The sequence below is a fragment of the Lithobates pipiens genome, unplaced genomic scaffold (genome assembly GCF_037356315.1).
Source record: "Lithobates pipiens isolate NorthernLeopardFrog02 unplaced genomic scaffold, aLitPip1_a1.2 Scaffold_18, whole genome shotgun sequence".
In the NCBI taxonomy this organism is placed as follows: domain Eukaryota; kingdom Metazoa; phylum Chordata; class Amphibia; order Anura; family Ranidae; genus Lithobates; species Lithobates pipiens.
This window is the reverse complement of record NW_027507758.1, coordinates 128,209,050-128,229,092: the sequence shown is the minus strand read 5'-3', so window position 1 is coordinate 128,229,092 and position 20,043 is coordinate 128,209,050. Positions and strand designations below refer to the sequence as shown.

Sequence of the window (20,043 nt, the reverse complement as noted above, 5' to 3'; positions counted from 1 at the left end):
CAGAACTTATTGTCAAATGCAAAGGATTTTGAAGGAACCCATAATTGCCATATCTTGGCTTGGCTTTACAGCTGAGATAAGAATGAGGTCTATATTTTTTTTTAGCATTTTTAGATCAGTATTATTTTTTTGGTGTTTCCCGTAAAGTATGCTTGTACAACACAGTAGTAGTAAAAAAATAGGCCCAACTCAGCTTGCTACCCAAGTCAACTATCTATCTATTGTACATAAAACACCAAAAGAATGCATTTAATCTGCCCACATTTTAAATTTTACTTTAAATAAACATAAACATATCTATTTAACCAAATAATGAAAAAATAAAAATAAAATAACAGTCTGCATAAACAGAGCGATAACAAAATAAAATAATTGTCATCTATATAAAATAATAACTTCATGAGCAAGTAGGGAATTTTAACACTTCTATTATTTTTCCATTAATTTCTGTTAATGTTTACCGATTGCAAATGATTATTACCCTTTCCTTGCACATACTCTTTTTTGAATGACATTGCTATTTATTTTAAGCACTGTACTCAAGTCTTTATACTTGCAGTTTTAAAATCACTGCACTTGTATATTCCTAAAACATTGTAGGTTTACTTACTAAAGAAATAGCACCTGGTGAATTGGTCTACAGAATAAGACAAAGCTATGTTCACTTTAGAAAACCCAATCAATTGAAATTTAATTAAAAAATAAGTAATTACAGATTCACCTTGTTTGCTAAGCTAAAGGAACAGTCTCTGCTGTTTTAGTAAATCAAATCTATTAACTGTAGAATGTCCACGTATTCTATGTAATGGTGGTCACGCATGTAGTTATTTATAATTGATCTAGGTATAAGCAGACACAAACAAGGGATTTAGCATCCATTAAAAGCTTGAACAATACAACACACGGTTCTATTGTACTCTGTGATCATCTGAAAATATGGGTAAAAAAAAAATCTATCAATCATAAATCTAAACTATCTATTGCAAATTACCAATTGATTGATATGTATTAGTAGTGATTCTTCAATACACCTGCAGTTTAAGTGCAAGCAACATAATTCCACCACAACTGATCAACTTGGCCAATTTCAAATTAATCAAATGGTAAAAGGAATGAACCTAAATAATATATTTTTTTCAGAATGACTTATATATTTACTCGTTCCCATGCAGCAAAAGTTGTTTTTTTTTTCTCAAAAATAATTTTGTTATGAATTACTTAACATTCCAGTAACCTACATATGAAACAGTATTGTAATTAAACATATACATTTATTATCTTAAACATAGGTTTACTGGGAATATTATTAAAGTCTGTGCACCTGAAAGACTTTACATAGTTTTCCAGGCCACACAATTGTCAATTTTAGCACACAGAATTGCCAGGTAGGCACTCTGCAAGACTTTTATGAATGACCACCATTAACAGAAAAGAAGCCAAAAATTATAAATGGAAGTTTGGGAGGGCAATTTTATTTTGTGAGAAGAGATCTTTCCAATGTGGAAGTGTTGTGCTGTAGCATGCTACAGTTACAGCATAAAAGGCCTTAAAATATTATTTTTTTGCTTTGTATAGCTCTATGTTTAGTTGAATAGGGAAGAAAACCTTTGTCCAGTTTTTATTGTTGCCTGTGTATTCTCTGGAAAAAGTACCCTTGGATGTTCCAGTAATAGTGGTCAATAAGACAGGAAGTCAAAGGACATCTCTGCAACAGGCATCCAGACACCAGCAAAACCTGGATAAATGCTCTAATCCATCTCCACTCTATCCAAAACTGAAAAATTAGCTGGGAACACATATTCATAAAAATTCATATCTATACTTTAGACAGCAATTCTTTTGCGATTTGACAGTTGTTTAAATTTGTTTAGTTTACTATAAATAAAAAGAGAAATAAGCTAAAATGAATAAATTACAAAAACATAAAAATAGTGAAGTGAGGCACAAAAATATATTGATAAAAACATAGATAAACAAGTAAAACAAGCAAATCAATAGTGAAATTGCTAAATGGTGATTATGGATGGAGTAAATAGCTGTATGTTGTAATTATGGTTACCTTTAACTCACATAGTATTTATTAACCTATTGACTGGATGCCATTACCTGGACCACAGAGAAACTAACATCATCATGGAGTACAATGTAATATAATTATCACTGTGATCCACAATGTTGCTATTTTTATCAGAATCGGAGGCCTTTGCGTTTAAAGGAGGCTCTGTGTTTAAAGGAGACTTTCGAACTCAGATTCCATGAAACACTACTAAGAGTACATGGGGTGCTGAAACTTTAGTTTTCCCTATCCTATTAGCTATATAAAACCTACTGACCTTTTTTTTTAAAATAAGCATGCAAAGTGGCTGCAAAATGAAATAATCTTTGGACTGGTTAAAGCAACTCAGACAGTTATTCTCTCAAACACTTTTAAAATGTAGGCTATCTGTGCCTAGATACTAATTTATTTGCAATACTATGGTATGTCCAACTTAGACATTTATTATAAAATATGAGCACACTATGCACGATAAGAATATATCTACACACTATGAAAAATGTTTCTCACAACAATTCCTTTAATTTTTTTTTTTTTTTTTTACGTTTTATTTTGTAAGCATGAAAGCAAAATAAAAATAAAAGTGCCAAATGACAAACAAAATCAATAATACATTATATGTACATTGTCATATGTCATTAATAAACATCAGTTTATTAGGTGATGAATGTAATCTGGACGTGAACCACAAACAATTATCACAGTATACGTGCTTAACCTTACACTGGTGCACAAAACACACTAATAAAATTTTAAAAGAAAAGCTAAAGCATAACAAAATAGACAATTAAATCCATTGTTTAAATCTTGTACACCCCAAAATAAAAAACACATGTGCACTGAGATATTTTTTTAATTTTATTTAAACGCTCATTTGGGAACCCCAGATAGGGGAAATCAAACTGACATGTTCACCAATCTGATGAGGCAACTTTCTGTGATTGAAGTAACTAAATTAAGCATGCAGTATTAAAGTGGCAGTGATTCCCAGATAGTAATGCAAAATTTGCAAGCACAAATGTGAAAATTAAAGCATAAGTGAACAAAAAAAAGTAATAAATAAAGATTCCTATGGTAATAACTAGTAACTTAAAAAGTATTTTTTTCTTCTTAGCACTTTCCATAAATGTACATTCATAAAACATACTTTATCAGGAAACTGTTTTGATCACATATTACACTAACAAATGTATTTATGTCCCACCCCTATATGAGAAGAGAATCTTAAATACCTATGGGACTGATTTACCAAAGGCTTGTCAGTCTAGAAAATATGTTGGGATGTCAAACAGACCAAACAGATTAAAATACATTTTTGTTTTTACTGTTCAAATATTATCTTAACCTGATTGATGTGAAATCAACATATTTTATCTGCTGTAACCTAACCATAAGCAAATCATCCCTAGTTTACTGTTAATAAACATAAACTGTATTTTAAATCTAAAAGACAAAAATGCAGTGCTGTTAAAAGCTAAAATGCTAAAATCCCTGACAAATGCAGCAAACAAATGAATGCTTTTCAGACATACTGTATATTGGTTGATTTACTACAGCAGTAGAGACTGTTTACAAAGCAAAGTTAACTGCTTCAGCCCCGGGAAGATTCCCCCCCCCCCCCCTTCCTGACCAGAGCACTTTTTGCGATTCGGCACTGCGTCACTTTAACTGCCAATTGCGAGGTCATGGAGGTCAAAGACGTCCTTTTTTTCCCACAAATAGAGCTTTCTTTTGGTGGCATTTGATCACCTCTGCGGATTTTATTTTTTGCACTATTAACAAAAAAAAGCAAGAATTTTGAAAAAAAATACATATTTTTTACTTTTTACTATAATAAATATCCCCCCCCCCCAAAAAAAAGAATTATCCTCAATTTAGGCCGATATGCATTCTTCTACATATTTTGTTAAGTTTGCGCATAGTTTTTTTATTATTTTTTTTTACTAGTAATGGTGGTGATCTGCAATTTTTATTGGGACTGCGTCATTGTGGCAGACACATTTTGACACATTTTTGGGACCATTGGCATTTATACAGTGATCAGTGCTATAAAAATGCACTGATTACTGTGTAAATGTCACTGCCAGGGAAGGAGTTAACAGTAGGGGGCGATCAAGGGGTTAATTGTGTTCAAGGGGGAAGTGGACTGTGTAGGGGAAAATATAGATCGCTGTTCATACTCTGTATGAACAGACGATCTGTCTCTTCTCTTCTCAGAGATACTGGTTCTCCGTGTGCCCCAAGTGATCGCGGGAGCCTGGCGGTGATCACGACCTCCGGGCACTCGCATTGGCTCAGTGGGCAAGCAGGGGGTGCTTGCGTGCCCCTAGTGGACAAATAAGGAAGCGACATCACATGAGGGCGATTCGCACAGCCGAGCCATGTTGCCGCAGTACAACTGCGGAGGCTGGTCGGCAAGCAGTTAACTTAGCTTAGTGAAGAAGATGACTTTAATTTTGAATATCCAAACATATGCAAGCAAGAAATGTATTTTAGCTTGGAATTACTGGGTGATTGAACATAGCTTCAACATAGATTGAACATGACTGGATGAGTGAACATTTGCTTTACAAAATGAACAGTCTCTTTCACTTTGGTAAATCAACCCCATATAATTTTTTTTCCTCCTTCAAATTATTGAAGAATGCTAGAATAAAAGGAGTTAAATGTTGATCTAAAATTGGATGTCACTGAGCTTTTAGTTTTCACCTTTATATGCATAGGGGATGGTTTAATAAAGGCAAATTGGCTGTTCACTTTACAAATGAATTTTTTATTTGCAAAGGAATTTTTCCTTAGCTTAGTGTTTTTAACTTGCAAAACAATACCTAATGAAGTGCAAGGAAAATAAATAAAACAGTATTTTTGCTTGTACATGATCGGATGATGGAAATCATCACAGGTTCCCAACATTTTGCTAAGCTAAGGGAAAAATCCTTTCCAAAGTAAACAGCCTATATAGCTTTAGTAAATCAAACTTATACTATTAACAATACAAGCTATATGTAATCATATGTTATACATTGTAACCAAATATAAATATTCTCCTATGATTCATTACAAGACAATTAGTAATGATATTAGCCAATTAAATTCCACTTCTGTTTTTTACAGAAATATGTTGCATTCTGCATTGCAAGTCTCCTTATTCTGGCTGCACTTGTCCAAGTCCATCACCTGGCCTGGTTGATGGCTCCATAGAAGTCTGTGGAAGTGTAAAGCACAGGTGCAGTCAGCAGAGGGAGTCTTGTGGCAGGGGATGTAAACAGCCCCTAAAGGCCATGGGCAGCAGATCTTGGTACGTAAGGATCTGTATAGAGGGAGTGTGGGATGGTTTAGGTCAGGGCACAGAGGCAGGGGCAAAAAGAATAAGTGCCATTGCACTTATTCTTCAAAAAAAAATTTTTTTCTACTACAGCACTTTTTTATACTATCTTATAAAATATTTTGGCATACCCAGATCTTCTGTTTGTGACTGTGAAATATATTCAATTGGGTTGATTTAGGAAAGGCAATTAGACTGTTCACTTTGAAAGGGAATTTTTCCCAGAACTTAGTGAATGTGGTATGATGTGGTGCTGACTCTGATCATTGTATCATATGCAAGCAAAAGTGATTTTTCAATCTCCCTTGCATGTGACTGGGTATTCGTTAAAAAGTGAAACTTCACTTCAGTCACTAAGCTCTTGGATGACTTTCCTTGCAAAAGGCAACTTCCCTTGCAAAGTTAAACTATTTGCCTTTAGTAAATAAACCAACAAAAATTGCATTTAAATAACGGTTTCTAGTATACATTTCTTTGTATGAAACAGAGCAATGCTGCATGACAATAAATGGATTTTTCCTATTTCTTAGGAAAATATGATAATACAGCCTTACAATATGCTTAATTTCAAATATTTTCAATTATCTGACACGTGGTTGTAAAACCAAAAGGCTGCACTGGGTTATTAGAAACACAAAAGCAATATCTCTTTTTTTGGTATTGTAAAAAAGTAAAGTATTGCAGGCAAACACACAATAGATCAAAATATAAAAATAGCTTGTTTTTGTATAACTCAAATTCCCTGCAAATACATAGTGGAAATCTGTGCCAAACTATGATTTAAAATAAAAAGAAAAGGCTTACTATTATAGGGCCTTACAAACTGTGTGTAAAAATCTGCAGTTGGGATTCCATTAAAAACAATAAAAATTGCAAGTTAACAGTCACATTTTCACTCCTGAAATTAATTGTGATGAAGTTAGCAACCCCACCCGGTTGCGTTCACATGTGGTGCTCACAATACTGATACATGCTGATATGCCTTGACTTTTACAAAATGCTAGGTAAATATTTACCCCAAAAAATATTACTAATAAAGGACAGCAAGGGTATTCATTAATCATGGTTCTGCAATAATCCAAAAGCTGTTTTCAGACTGTTCTTGTCAAGGATAATGGGTAGGAGGTAATTTGAAAAGATTCTTATTTGCTTGAAGTTAACCTGTAGTGAGAGCATGCCATGGCCGACCTTCTATGAACTGTCTGACTGTCCCTGTACTCAAAAGTGTCAATGACCTGGAACAGGCAGATTAGAAAGTCAGGGTTAAACCATAATTCTTCATCTACATACTTGTTCCAAGTGTGTGCAATCCACTGGATTAGCATGACAGCCCTGGCATCTCTTTACAAAGTTCTGAACATCTGGGAGTGGGAAAAATCAGCAATCATGTGACCATTGTGATTGGCATGCACATATGTCACATGATTGAGAGCTATCCCCGCCATCTACCCATAGTTAGCCTGGAGCAAGAGTTGTCTATGACAGCTCAGTCTCTTCACTGGGAGTGCGCAGTGAATGTGCTTTCAGCACAAAAACATTGACCGCCCAGTGTGTGTGTGGGCATTAAAGTCCATCCTTTTGCCACCTTGCATATGTGTTACATGGGCGGAAACAGGTAATCTATAATGAATACAAATACAACACTATAAACAAGTTATCAAACTGGAATCTATAATTTGCCAGTTTACCCTGCAATCGTTTTTAGTCTGGTTCATATTGTTGATTTCTTACATTTTAAATTAAGAGCCCTATATATTTGGGAAAATAAATAGTTGGCAGATCTGAGTGTCGAATTGCAAAAACTAGAATGAAAACCTCACACTCTGTCCAAATTTTTTTTCTGAAATTGGCTTTAAATACTGCATAGCAACGATAAATTAAGTTAAAAAAAAATAATGCACACTCAACAATATTTTCTAAGTTTGGTTATGCATTGTAGATTTGGATATCATTGGATATTAGTGTCCCAACGTTCAAAAGAGACGGTATTTTATATTTTTTTGACATTACCCATTACAGACCAGTCTATAACAAAAGCATACATTCTCTGCAGCTGCATTTTTATTCTAAAGTAATAGGAAGCACAGTTAAAGTTGTGGGAAATATTACATCCTGAATGACAGAAAATAAATATATTTAAAGGAACTAAGGCCTCTGCTTTGAAAATGATAAAAAACATCTATATGAATTAAGAATGATGAGACCTAAACAGGGGCAAATCATGGCTTCAGCCTTATTTGTTTTTCTGTACAAATGCTATAAAGATCCAGTTTAAATAAAAGGCAATGGCACTGCTCTTAGAAAATTGTTAAAAACCTCTCTAGTATTGAATGGTGATATGCCTAATAAATAAGCATCTAGTAGCTATCCATTTGCCTCTTCTATATTAACTGCAGAAGTTTAAAATTCAAATAAATACTTTTTAAATAACTATTTCACCCCCTAGGCACATTTTTGGTATTTAATTATCAGCAACTGACCCATATTTACATTTCTTCTAGCTACCAACAGGCAACGCAAAAGAGAATCTTCAAAATCCTTCATTGATTTGCTACTCTTATGCCTTCTTACAGACCTGTGCTGAATTTATAGAGGTTGCCAATATCAACCCAATACTCATTTAAAAAAAAAAAAAATCTTTAAAAAAAATACACCCCTGTCTTTCACATTCAGTCAACATTAGTAAAAGGGTTATTACTACGCTAATGCATACACAAATACTTTTCACCCATGCACAACAGTACATTTAGCACAGAACATTCCAAAACATGACAATGGTTATGGGTGGAAAGTGCCCAGGAGACTCCAGCACAGATTATTCTGGAAAATTATAGTGCTTCTTGTACCATATGGTGAAGATGTTATGTAGGAAAGTACAAACTGGAGAGACTCAGTGTAGTCTGGTGATTTAGAATGGTGAGAAACACATGCTAATTACAATGCAAACAATTAGTTGGAGAGGAGAAGGCTTTTTTGGCTGCTTTCAGTTAACTATTTCTTGTCCACACATTAAACTAAAAGGACATGGCAGGGTAAATTACCCTGGACACAATGCAATACTATTTTTAATTCTGAACCCCATACTTGTCTCATTGACAACCTACTTGGACCATTTTGCCATCTGGACACTCAAATTTTGGACTTTAGATGGTGATAATTGATTTTCTTCCAGGCACTCAACCCTCTCCTTCACAACAGCAACAACAACAAAAAAATAATAGTTACTAGTAATTCCGGCATCTATACATTTTAACAAAAAAGGCCCAAGTAGCATTCAGATTAGTCATTTCAAAAATAAAAGTAGTCAAACATTTATAGTACACTGTTTTAGGTACATTTGCAAAGATGTCCCTGCATCCATGCCTGGTTCAACATGATGCCCCCATGAGTAAGAAACCTTTAGATTCTTGCTTCTACGCAATAAAGGAAATGCCCCTATCGTTGCATTCCATCAGCAGGTAAGTGGAAATGGCAATGTCTTTGATTTCCTCTGTTCATTCTACATATATTTATATATATTTATATATTTACTATGTCAGAGTGTTTGTTTAGAAGCCCGGTATGTGGCAGTAGGCTTCCAGAGATGAGAAGAAAATATACAAGAGCCACAGGAGGGTAAAGAGGGCTGTTGTGAGAAGCTTGGCAGTCCGTGGCCCACCAAGCTCACCGCCAATTTCAGGTCGCCTTCTGTAGAGCAGGACACCAACGCTTACAAATGCAAATATGGTGAAAAGGGTGACAGAGAAAGCCAGTGTGCCAGGTTGAACTTCAAAATCCCGTCCGTGAGCTGCATGGTAAATGGCAGCAATGGACCAGGCTACGCCGATTCCCAGGAACACATTTACTGCATTGCTACCAGTGACGTTACCTATGGAGGCATCCGCATACTGATCCTGGATAGCTGCCACTTTGCTTGCAAAAGTATCTGTAGAAAAACAAAAAAGTTCATTAAGTAATGCATGTGTATTACACAAAACAAATGGGTTTTATTTATTAGGCCCATTAGTAGCCATGCATCCATTCCTTTTCATGTTTCCAGTGGAGAATAAGAAAATGAACAGGGAGAATCTAAGTGTTTTTCTTGGGCAACATTAACATAACATAACATAAGACATGTATATGCTCCTATTCATGCGTCCTTTATAGTAAAACAAAACTTTTTATAACACCTATCAGCTTGTATACCCAGGACTGCTATCATATATCATAAGGCAAGGTTAGAATTTTGTCTTGTGGGGCATCATCCATAGACAGTTTGATTTATTGCTGTGTTGCCCTTACACCTAGAGTACAAGTGAACAGTTAGCTGTTTGCCTTTATTTCAGCTCTAAAAAGGAAAAACATATATTAAAATTGATATACCCGCCCAATGTTTTCTGATTCTGCTCCGCCAAACCTGTTTTTCAGATACTATTTGCTAAACAACACTATTCCGGCCTGTGACTGGACAAAAAAAAGTGGCACGCCTGTGCTCACCCCTCCTGCAAGCATGTTCACAGACATCATTGTGCAAAGCAGTGGGGCCCTGATTGGTTCACTGTGCACTCTTTCATTGCTCCCAGTCTGAGTGATGCTGTGCAAAGGATTTGAGGAGGCTCACATCAAAAAACATTCAGGTATTTATGCTAGTTCTATGTAGAAATACATTTAATGATTTTCCCCTGAAAACTGAGGTGAACCAAAATATTTTTTTTCTTTATTATAACATTAGCTCAGTGTTCACTTTAACCGCTTAAGAACCGCCTCGTGCACATTTACGTCAGCAGAATGGCACGGCTGGGCACAAGCACGTACAGGTACGTTACTCTTTAAGTGCCCAGCCGTGGGTCTGGTCCTGAGCTCCGTGACCGTGGCTGCGGGACCCACGGACCCGATCGCCGCTGGTGTCCCACGATCGGGTCACAGAGCTGAAGAACGAGGAGAGGTATGTGTAAACAAACCTCCCCCCATGCTTCCTAGTGTGGCTGTCACCGATCGTCTGTTGCCTGTTAAAGGGAAAGACGATCAGTGATGTCACATGCCAAGCCACACCCCCAACAGTAAAAAAACACACACATGTCACACTTAACCCCTCCCCGCCCCCTAGTGGTTAACTGCCAGTGTCATTTACACAGGAATCAGTGCATTTAAATAGCACTGATTGCTGTATAAATTACAATGGTCCCAAAAATGTGTCAAAAATGTCCGATGTGCCCGCCTAATGTAGCAGTCACAATAAAAATCGCTGATCACTGCCATTACTAGTAAAAAAAAAATATTAATAAAAATGCTATAAAACTATCCCTTATTTTGTAAACGCTATAAATTTTGCACAAACCAATTAATAATCGCTAATTGCAATTTTTTTTACCAAAAATATGTAGAAGAATACGTATCGGCCTAAACTGAGGAAAATAAAAAAAATTTATATATTTTTTGGGGATATTTATTATAGCAAAAAGTAAAAATATTGAATTTTTTTCTAAATTAACGCTCTATTTTTGCTTATAGTGCAAAAAATAAAAACCGCAGAGGTGATAAAATACCACCAAAAGAAAGCTCCATTTGTGGGAAAAAAGGATGGCAATTTTGTTTGGGAGCCATGTCGCATGACTGCACAATTGTCAGTTAAAGCGACGCAGTGCCGAATCGCAAAAAGGGGCCTGGTCCTTTGGCTGAAAATTGGTCCAGGGCTTAAGTGGTTAAAGCTGTTGCTAATTGCAGTATAGGATCTGCCTGACCACGCTGCTTCTCCACTGTACAGTGCCATAACTGGCCATAATGTGAAGGTTAGCAGGGTGTACCCCATGTGTGGATAGAGAGGTCAGGAAAATGTAGTGACCCGTGAAGAATTGTGTGTACATCTCATATAATATAAACTTTTACAATTAAGCATATAGTCACCAATTTCAACAGCCCTGTATTTCTTATTATATTTTGTATGAAACACAATTTTGCATATTAAATTTTGGTATCTTGTATTATATTCAGCTATCTATATAAAAAATAAAATATATAGAGTTCAACAGCTCACCTAAAAAATACACACATCTGAATGAGTTAGATCAGTGACGCCTCCTCTTTCCTCTACCTCTCTTCAGATGGCTCTGAATGAAATTTGTATCAACTATGCCTTCTGCTGTGCCCAGTCCTTAGAAATATCCTAATACCCTGTGAATCCTGTATCATTGGTTTGCCCTTCATTAAAATGTTTTTGTAGGACAAAGAAAATACACATACATATTACGATGTACTGTATATAAAACACGAGTTTAAACAAATATGAACAAAATAAATAAGTAAATAAATAATTGATACAAAACCATTATAGTTTCCCTTTATGGTATCCATTGTGCCATTTTACATAATGCCAATGCTGTAAGTTTTTACATGCATTTTTGTGGTTTTCAGTATGCCAGGGTGTTTTTACTATGCTCTGCTAAACATAATTGTGCTGTATTTCCACATTAACTGCACAACTCATGCTTCTTTCCATGGTACATCCAGATTAAAATTAGTATTTACTTATGATGGGCTCATCTGCTGATTTGCCTGCATTAATACACTTGCCGTCCACTGCATTTTCCAGTTATCTGCTCAAAACTGCATCCAATATGAAAAAATATTTTATATAAAAACAGTCTTCTACAAATAGTTCTATTTTACAACCCATCAGGGTAAAACAGGACAAATTACAGTGAACCTCTATAGTTATTATTGTAGTTCTTGCAGTTTTCAAGGGCTACAATAGAAGAAGCTCACTGCCGTGGTCACCGTGACCACAGTAACAAGCTTCTTCTGCGTTCCAGGCTCACAGCGGACTTCATTTCATCTTTCTGTCCACCAGACCCAGCAGACATTAGTCCACCTATATATATCTATACTGGCCTGGTATTGTATGAATTGCCACTCCTGTTTCAATAGACTGTTTTAGCCTTATCCATCGGCTTGGTACTGTAGTTCTGGAGGCTCCATGTCCCAATTGCATTCAACAAAAGATGACTACCCTACAAATCACTAATTGCCTTTGGCTTTTACAGAGTAGCTTGCCCCTAAGTATTTGTCATTAAAAAGGAAGTTCAGTCCACTTTCATTTTTCTCCGCCCCCCCCATCTGGCGCCACCATTTTTGTATTTTTGGTGCATATAAAGATGTGCTGCAGGACTCTGGTCAGCCTTTGGTTCCTGGCAGATTCCTTTGGCACATCTGCATAAACGTGGGGAATTTTCTCACACATGCGCAAACAGTAGTTTTGGATCTTTCACACCAGCCCATCTTTACGCATGCACAGGGGAACCCACACATGTGTGTGGGAAACCCGTATTTGCACATATGTGCTGATGGGCTCACTCTGCCAGGACCCAAAGCCATGTGGCACATCTCTACTAGTGCAGAATCCGGGAAGGGGGGCAGTGTGGTGCGAACGTCATCCTACCTAGGCGCTAAATACTGCTGAAGAAATTGGATCATATTTCCAACCAAAATAAAAGCCCATTTAGGCAGTATCAACAACTCAAAGTAATTTTGTAAATTATGAAATACCACAGAAAGGCAATTTATGCATGCCACAAGCACACTCTTTTATAGATATATATACGTATTTATTTAATACTAAACACTATGATCAGAGCATGTTACAATGATAAGTAAATTAACACTACCTTGACTACCAGAGAATTATATAGATATTACTGAATAGCACACAAGGAATGATAATGCTCACTGTTGATTTAACCCCTTTTTTAATTTTTTTTTTGCTTAACCATTGAAAGCTGCATACAGAAAATAAGCTTATTTTTCCCTTAACTGGATTTGAAAGCTACATCATAAGTCATAATATAATTGATAATAATAAAAAATGAACCACATGTTTAATGTGTTGTATCATATTTTACAACATGCCTTATGAGATCATTAATTTCCTTTTAGCCCACATAAATGTTCTATATTTTGACATCTTAGAAAAGTAGCCGTAATTCTGGATGCCTGGGTTGAATAAGCAGTGCTATTTACTTCTAAATCCCAGACCTTACAAATTGGGAGTTTTAACTGGCAAGCTGATAAATATCTTTGCCATACTTCAACAGACCTTACAGACAGCAGACTCTAGACTTAATCTCATAAACTTTAGTCTCAAATGTCATATCCATTTAAACGTGTTGGCCCAGTTTCTTTTGTAAAATGTTCGGCAGTTGCTGATGTACACTATTGCATGCTATCTCTGAAAGATAATTAACTCATTGGGGAACCAGTCGGCTTAAATGCAAGCAGATTGTGCGCTTTGGCTTTAAAATGTCATTAAAGTCCTTCTCATGGCTTGCTGGTCTATAAAAGACTTGAGTGTTTGCAGTGCTGCTTATAAAGATGTCTCACAGATATTGGTATTTACTGGCTGCCTCTAAATTGAACTGCCAATTTATTAGGTCATACCAGTGGCTGCCATTTTAATACAAACTACCAAATTTGTTGATTTCCAGTAAAAAAAATAATCGGGTCATAGGAAAACAGTTCCAAAGTGTGGAATATACATATACAGCTTTTCCTGGGTACAGTAAACACCTGTATAGTTCTAAAAAAAATATTAATTCATGCTCCAAGATAAGCTATTGCTTAAAAATAAAAAATGATTTATTTATAAAACATAAATATTCTCTTGAGCCTATTGAATTCGTATTTAAAATAGCATGTTCTCATGTTAAAAAAAGTTTAATCAGCAGTCGAATGATCAAATTACCCCCCAAACATTTACCTATTCATTGGTCTATCTATCTATCTATCTATCTATCTATCTATCTATCTATCTATCTATCTATCTATCTATCTATCTACCTATCTACCTATCTACCTATCTACCTACTGTATCTATAGTGAGGGAAAAGAGTATTTGATCCCCTGATGATTTTGTACATTTGCCCACTGACAAAGAAATGATCAGTCTATAATTTTAATGGTAGGTATATTTTAACAGTGAGAGAATAATAACAAAAGTATCCAGAAAAACATTCAAAAAAGTTTAAATTGATTTGCATTTTAATGAGTGAAATAAGTATTTGATCACCTATCAATCAGCAAGATTTCTAGCTCCTAGGTGTCTTCTATACGGGTAGTGAGCTGAGATTATGAACACTCTCTTAAAGGGAGTTCTCTTAATCTCAACTTGTTACCTGTATAAAAGACACCTGTCCACAGAAACAATCAATCAGATTCCAATCTCTCCACCATGGCCAGGACCAAAGAGCTGTCCAAGGATGTCAGGGACAAGATTGTTGACCTACACAAGGTTTAAATGGGCTACAAGAGCATCAGCAATCAGCTTGATGAGAGGGCGACAACACTTGGCGTGATTATTCGCAAATGGAAGACACACAAAATAACTGTCAATCTCCCTCGGTCTGGACTCCATGCAAAATCTCTCCTTGTGGAGTTTCAATGATCATGAGAATGGTGAGGAATCAGCCCAGAACTACATGGTAGAAACCTTTCAATGAGTTCAAGGCAGCTGGGACCATAGTCACCAACAAAACAATTGGTAACACACTACGTCATGAAGGTCTGAAATTCTGCAGTGCCTGCAAGGTCCCCCTGCTCAAAAAAGCACATGTACAGGCCCATCTGAAGTTTGCGAATATACATCTGAATGATTCAGAGGAGAACTGGGTGAAAGTGTTGTGGTCAGACCAAGATCGAGCTCTTTGGCATCACCTCAAACTCGCTGTGTTTGGAGGAGGAGGAATGCTGCCTATGGCCCCAAGAACACCATCCCCACCATCAAACATGGAGGTGGAAACATTATGCTTTGGGGTGTTTTTCTGCTAAGGGGTCAGGACAACTTCACTGCATCAAAGGGATGATGGATGGGGCCATGTACCATCAAATCTTGGGTGAGAACCTCTTTCCCCCAGCCAGGGCATTAAAAATGGGTCGTGGATGTGTATTCCAGCATGACAATGACCCAAAACACACGGCCAAGGCAACAAAGGAGTGGTTTAAGAAGAAATTCCTGGAGTGGCCTATCCAGTCTCCAGATCTTAATCCCATAAAGAATAAGTGGAGGGAGATGAAAGTTCGAGTTACCAAACGTCAGCCTCAAAACCTTAATGAGAATCTGCAAAGAGGAGTGGGACAAAATCCCTCCTGAGATGTGAGCAAACCCGGTGGCCAACTACAAGAAATGTTTGACCTCTGTGATTGCCAACAAGGGTTTTGCCACAAAGTACTAAGTCATGTTTTGCAATGGTGTCAAATACTTATTTCACTCATTAAAATGCAAATCAGTTTAATACGTTTTTCAAATGCGTTTTCCTGGATTTTTTGTTGTTATTCTGTCTCTCACTGTTAAAATAACCTACCATTAAAATTATAGACTGATCATTTCTTTGTCAGTGGGCAAATGTACAAAATCAGCATGGGCTCAAATACTTTTATCTATCTATCTATCAATCAATCAATCTATTTATTTGTTGGCTATGCCCATGTTCCTGTTACTTTTACATATCCCATTAAGACCTAAAGAGATTCTGAAGGATAGCATTTAAAAAAAAAAAAAACATGTTATACTTACCTGCTCTGTGCAATGGTTTTGCACACAGCAGCCCGGATTCTCTTCTTTTTTTGGGCCCCCTTCTGATGGTCCTGGCTACTCCCCCCCTGCAGAGTGCCCCCAATAGCAAGCCTCTTGCTATGGGGGCACTAGAGCAGGCTTGCACTCTAGCTGCACTCTGTGTGTCCATTCACACATGGAGCAAGGCTCTGCCTCACCCCCACTCTCTCCTTATGGGTTCAATGGCTGTGATTGATTGCCAATGGCTCCTGCTGCCATGTGAGCCAATGAGGTGAGGATGACTCATAAGAGCTGCTGCTCTCATGCACAACACTGGATTAAAATGGGGCTCAGATAAGTAAAAGGGGGGCTGGGGGGAGTTGCTAAAGTACTCATCAATCACTAAAGTACTCTAAATCTGAATGGTGTCTGCTGTGTAAACAGTTCCTTACGCAAGCTAGCACTATGCTGATAGCAAAGAGAATTTGGAGTGTCTAACGGCACCAGGGAGAAAGTAGGCTGCAAATGTCATCTCATCATAGGACACTTGGTTCGCTAGACAGTGGTACAATTAAACAAACCCTGACAGGTAAAGACTCAAGCAGTAATATAATATAATAAAGTATTTTTATTGTGAGTGTATTTCTTATGGAATCTGTGATATTAAAGGTTTGCTACACTATGCCAGTGTACTGTGTTGTTTTCCATTTTAGCTTTTCTGGAAGCCATAAACCATGAATCTCAAGTTCAGAGCTGGGGCAGCACAGTGGCTTAGTTGTTGGCATCTCTCGATCAAGCTTGCATGTTCTCCCTATGCCTGTATAGATTTCCTCCCACACTCCAAAGACATGCTGGTGGGTTAATTATTAGCTCCTCCTAGTTGGCCCTAGTTTGTGTATGTATGAATTTGAGTTAGGGACCTTAGGCCAGGGAGTGATGTGAATATAATATGGAGCTACATGAGTGCCCCAAATTAATAAATATAATACACTACTTTAGGTTTACCTAAAGTCTATTTCAAACTCGCTGTACATTTTGCTGTTTAGTTATTTGATTTATGTTGTGGGTGCCTCTTGCCAAAGCTGGGACAACTATGCTATGTCCAGCCCCCCATTTTAGCTTTTCTGGAAGCCATAAACCATGAATCTCAAGTTCATAGCTGGGGCAGCACAGTGGCTTAGTTGTTGGCATCTCTCGATCAAGCTTGCATGTTCTCCCTATGCCTGTATAGATTTCCTCCCACACTCCAAAGACATGCTGGTGGGTTAATTATTAGCTCCTCCTAGTTGGCCCTAGTTTGTGTATGTATGAATTTGAGTTAGGGACCTTAGGCCAGGGAGTGATGTGAATATAATATGGAGCTACATGAGTGCCCCAAATTAATAAATATAATACACTACTTTAGGTTTACCTAAAGTCTATTTCAAACTCGCTGTACATTTTGCTGTTTAGTTATTTGATTTATGTTGTGGGTGCCTCTTGCCAAAGCTGGGACAACTATGCTATGTCCAGCCCCCCTATAGAGATAGCGTCTCTGAGCATTTTCGTGGTTAAATGGGCATTTTAGTAAACAAGTTATTCTTATTAAAAAAATCTAATAAAATAAAAATACAGGGTTACATTGCCTTTAAATTTTGCATAGTTTTACTTCTTTTCATAACTTGAGGACTTGACGACTAAAATATTATAAGTAACAATGAAATACAACAAAATTGGCACTGAGTTATCTATGCTCTGCTTTATTATGGCCCTCTTTATTTGCATATATTGAATATTAAGTTCAATGGTGCAAGAAATTCAAAATGTAAATTTTCAAACAGCAAGACTGTACTGGCAATTTTACTGCTTCTCTCCCATCTATGAACAATACACACAACATGCAAAAGTCAAAAGTGATTTGCATAACAGACTTGACATCTCTACCTCTTCCTACATACGCAAGGCAATCATATTGCATAAAACATTAGACCTCATCTTAGTGTAAGAAAATATACTGAAAAATAATAAAACTAACAGCACTAATACGTTCAGGTGGATGAAAAAAGGGAAAAATGACAGAGTAGATGGGATGTGCTTTACCTGTCCTAATGATAAAGTGTGTTATAATACAAGGAGACATGGAAGCATTCATCCATATAACCTTCACATGACTTTGTCTCTGCTTGGGGAAGTTTAAAACAACCAATATCGAGTTAATAGAAATGTGACTAAATGTAAGAATGTGATTTTATATTGAAGGCGGATAACAGTAGCTTGTTGAGCATTGACAAGTCATTCTGTAAATCTGGTCTGCTTTCTTGGCTCTTGATTGATGGTTTACCTGCTTATGGCAGGGATTATTCCAATAAGGATCTGCCAGTCACAACGTGTGTTCAAATAAGTTCATGTGTTTATTTTTTATGTTTTAGGCTGATAAAAGATGTAGTCATTACCAAAGTTTTAAATAAGCGTTTAGAAAGATTTACATTAAAATATGAGTTTTTTTTTATTTGGTACAGATTTTTCAATGTTTTTTCAATCTATTTTTATACAGTTTCCCATCACAATAGGATACAGAAAAAGAAATAGGGAAATACAAAACAAAATTCGACATTCATGTTTCATACTCCTTAACTATTTATTGTGTGTATATATAGGGGGTTAATATTTTTTAAATCTATATTAGTTTAACAACTCCTTCCACCAACATTAAACAAACTCTCATATTGCCTCAGAAATTCCCATCCTTATTCAAATTAGAGTATCACTGTCTAAAACAACAACAAAAAAATAAATCTAGGAAATTTATGATAACAAATGTATAAGGGGAGGCTTCATTCCATAGGGAGAACATGCAAGCTTGATCCAGAGGTTCATTAAAATCTAATGCCGAAATTATCCAAAAAACATAAAGACAACTAAAATGATATACAAATCAATTTCACTCTTTCTTGCAAAAGCCACATTTGGCCCGACCATTCCTGTCCCATTAGTTTTAGGGTTCCCTAGCAAGGATGCTTGGGAGGCAGAAGGCAGCATATAATTTCATTATGCCTTTAGGTCTTTATCTACTATAAATTTAACATATGGCTATCACTGAAGGTAACCACTGCGTATGTATTTGTTTTTACCCTATGCACAGTAAAAACAAATTTGCTTTAAAAAAAGGTTTACGTAAAGCAATTTAGCGAACTGTCTAAAGCACTGAATCTACTGTAACATTTTATATTGTTCTCCCTATATTTAGGTTTGGTAAAGCAGACACATATGCATACAATTTTGAAGGGTTTATTCAATTCCCCTTAAATCTGTGGAGCAAAAAACGTTGAGATATACAGAATTTATTCATTATGACTGACATGGGGGTTGATTCACTAAAACTGGAGAGTACAAAATCTGGTGAAGCTGTGCAGGGTATCCAATCAGCGGATCCAAAAGACAAAATTTAGGTCCCGTTCAGGTAGAGTGGTAAAGTCCAAGTGCAGGCAGAGACAGGGAGCTTGCCCTAGCTCCAAGCTCCAGCAATGTCAAAGGAAAAGATCCACAAGCCACTGATCATGAAGCAGATCCATATGCATGAAGTGAGATGAATGGCAGCCTCAGCCCTGACTCCAGCCAGGTCACGCCCCCAATGTGTTTCACTCCACCCCTTGGTCCACTGACCCCCTAACTTCAGCCTATTCAATTAAGGTTTGACAAAAGAAAATCTGGAAGCTGATTTAGAGCAACAAAAGAAGTGCTACAACCCCAAAATCCCATAAGGATAGACAGGATGAGTTCAGGACATCTACGCCCTGACTCATGTAGCACTGAACGTCCAAAATCCAATGAAGAGAGTAAAAATGTGGCACCAGGATGTCTTGGCATTAAAAATGTATATCTTTAGAGTTAATCCATTAAACCATAAAAAGGGATCAATTCCTAAACATTTATGTGTTTCAGCCTCCTACATAGGCCTTAGTCATAAGAGCATTATGACTAAAGCCTATGTAGGAGACTGAAATGCTTCAATTTCTGGAAATGTATTATTTTTATGGTTTAATGGATTAAATAAATATATACATTTTTAATGCTAAGAAGTCCTAGTGCTAGATTTTACTCTCTTCAAGCTGATTTGTTTCTATGCAGAGTTGCACCAGATTTTGCACTCTTCAGTTTTAGTTA

At 36.6% G+C, this 20,043-nt stretch overlaps 1 protein-coding gene across 11 annotated transcripts in view; it reads right to left on the bottom strand.

Moving 5' to 3' along the window:
• Positions 1-2,558: 2,558 nt before the first annotated feature.
• Positions 2,559-20,043, bottom strand: part of LOC143987408 (sodium/calcium exchanger 1) — a 688,674-nt gene continuing 671,189 nt past the window's right edge. For all 11 annotated transcript variants that reach the window (XM_077486095.1, XM_077486102.1, XM_077486100.1 and 8 more), the window contains one exon: positions 2,559-9,306. In XM_077486095.1, coding sequence (XP_077342221.1) covers positions 8,930-9,306 — 377 coding nt within the window. In that variant the 3' untranslated portion in view covers positions 2,559-8,929. The remainder of the gene's footprint in view (positions 9,307-20,043) is intronic.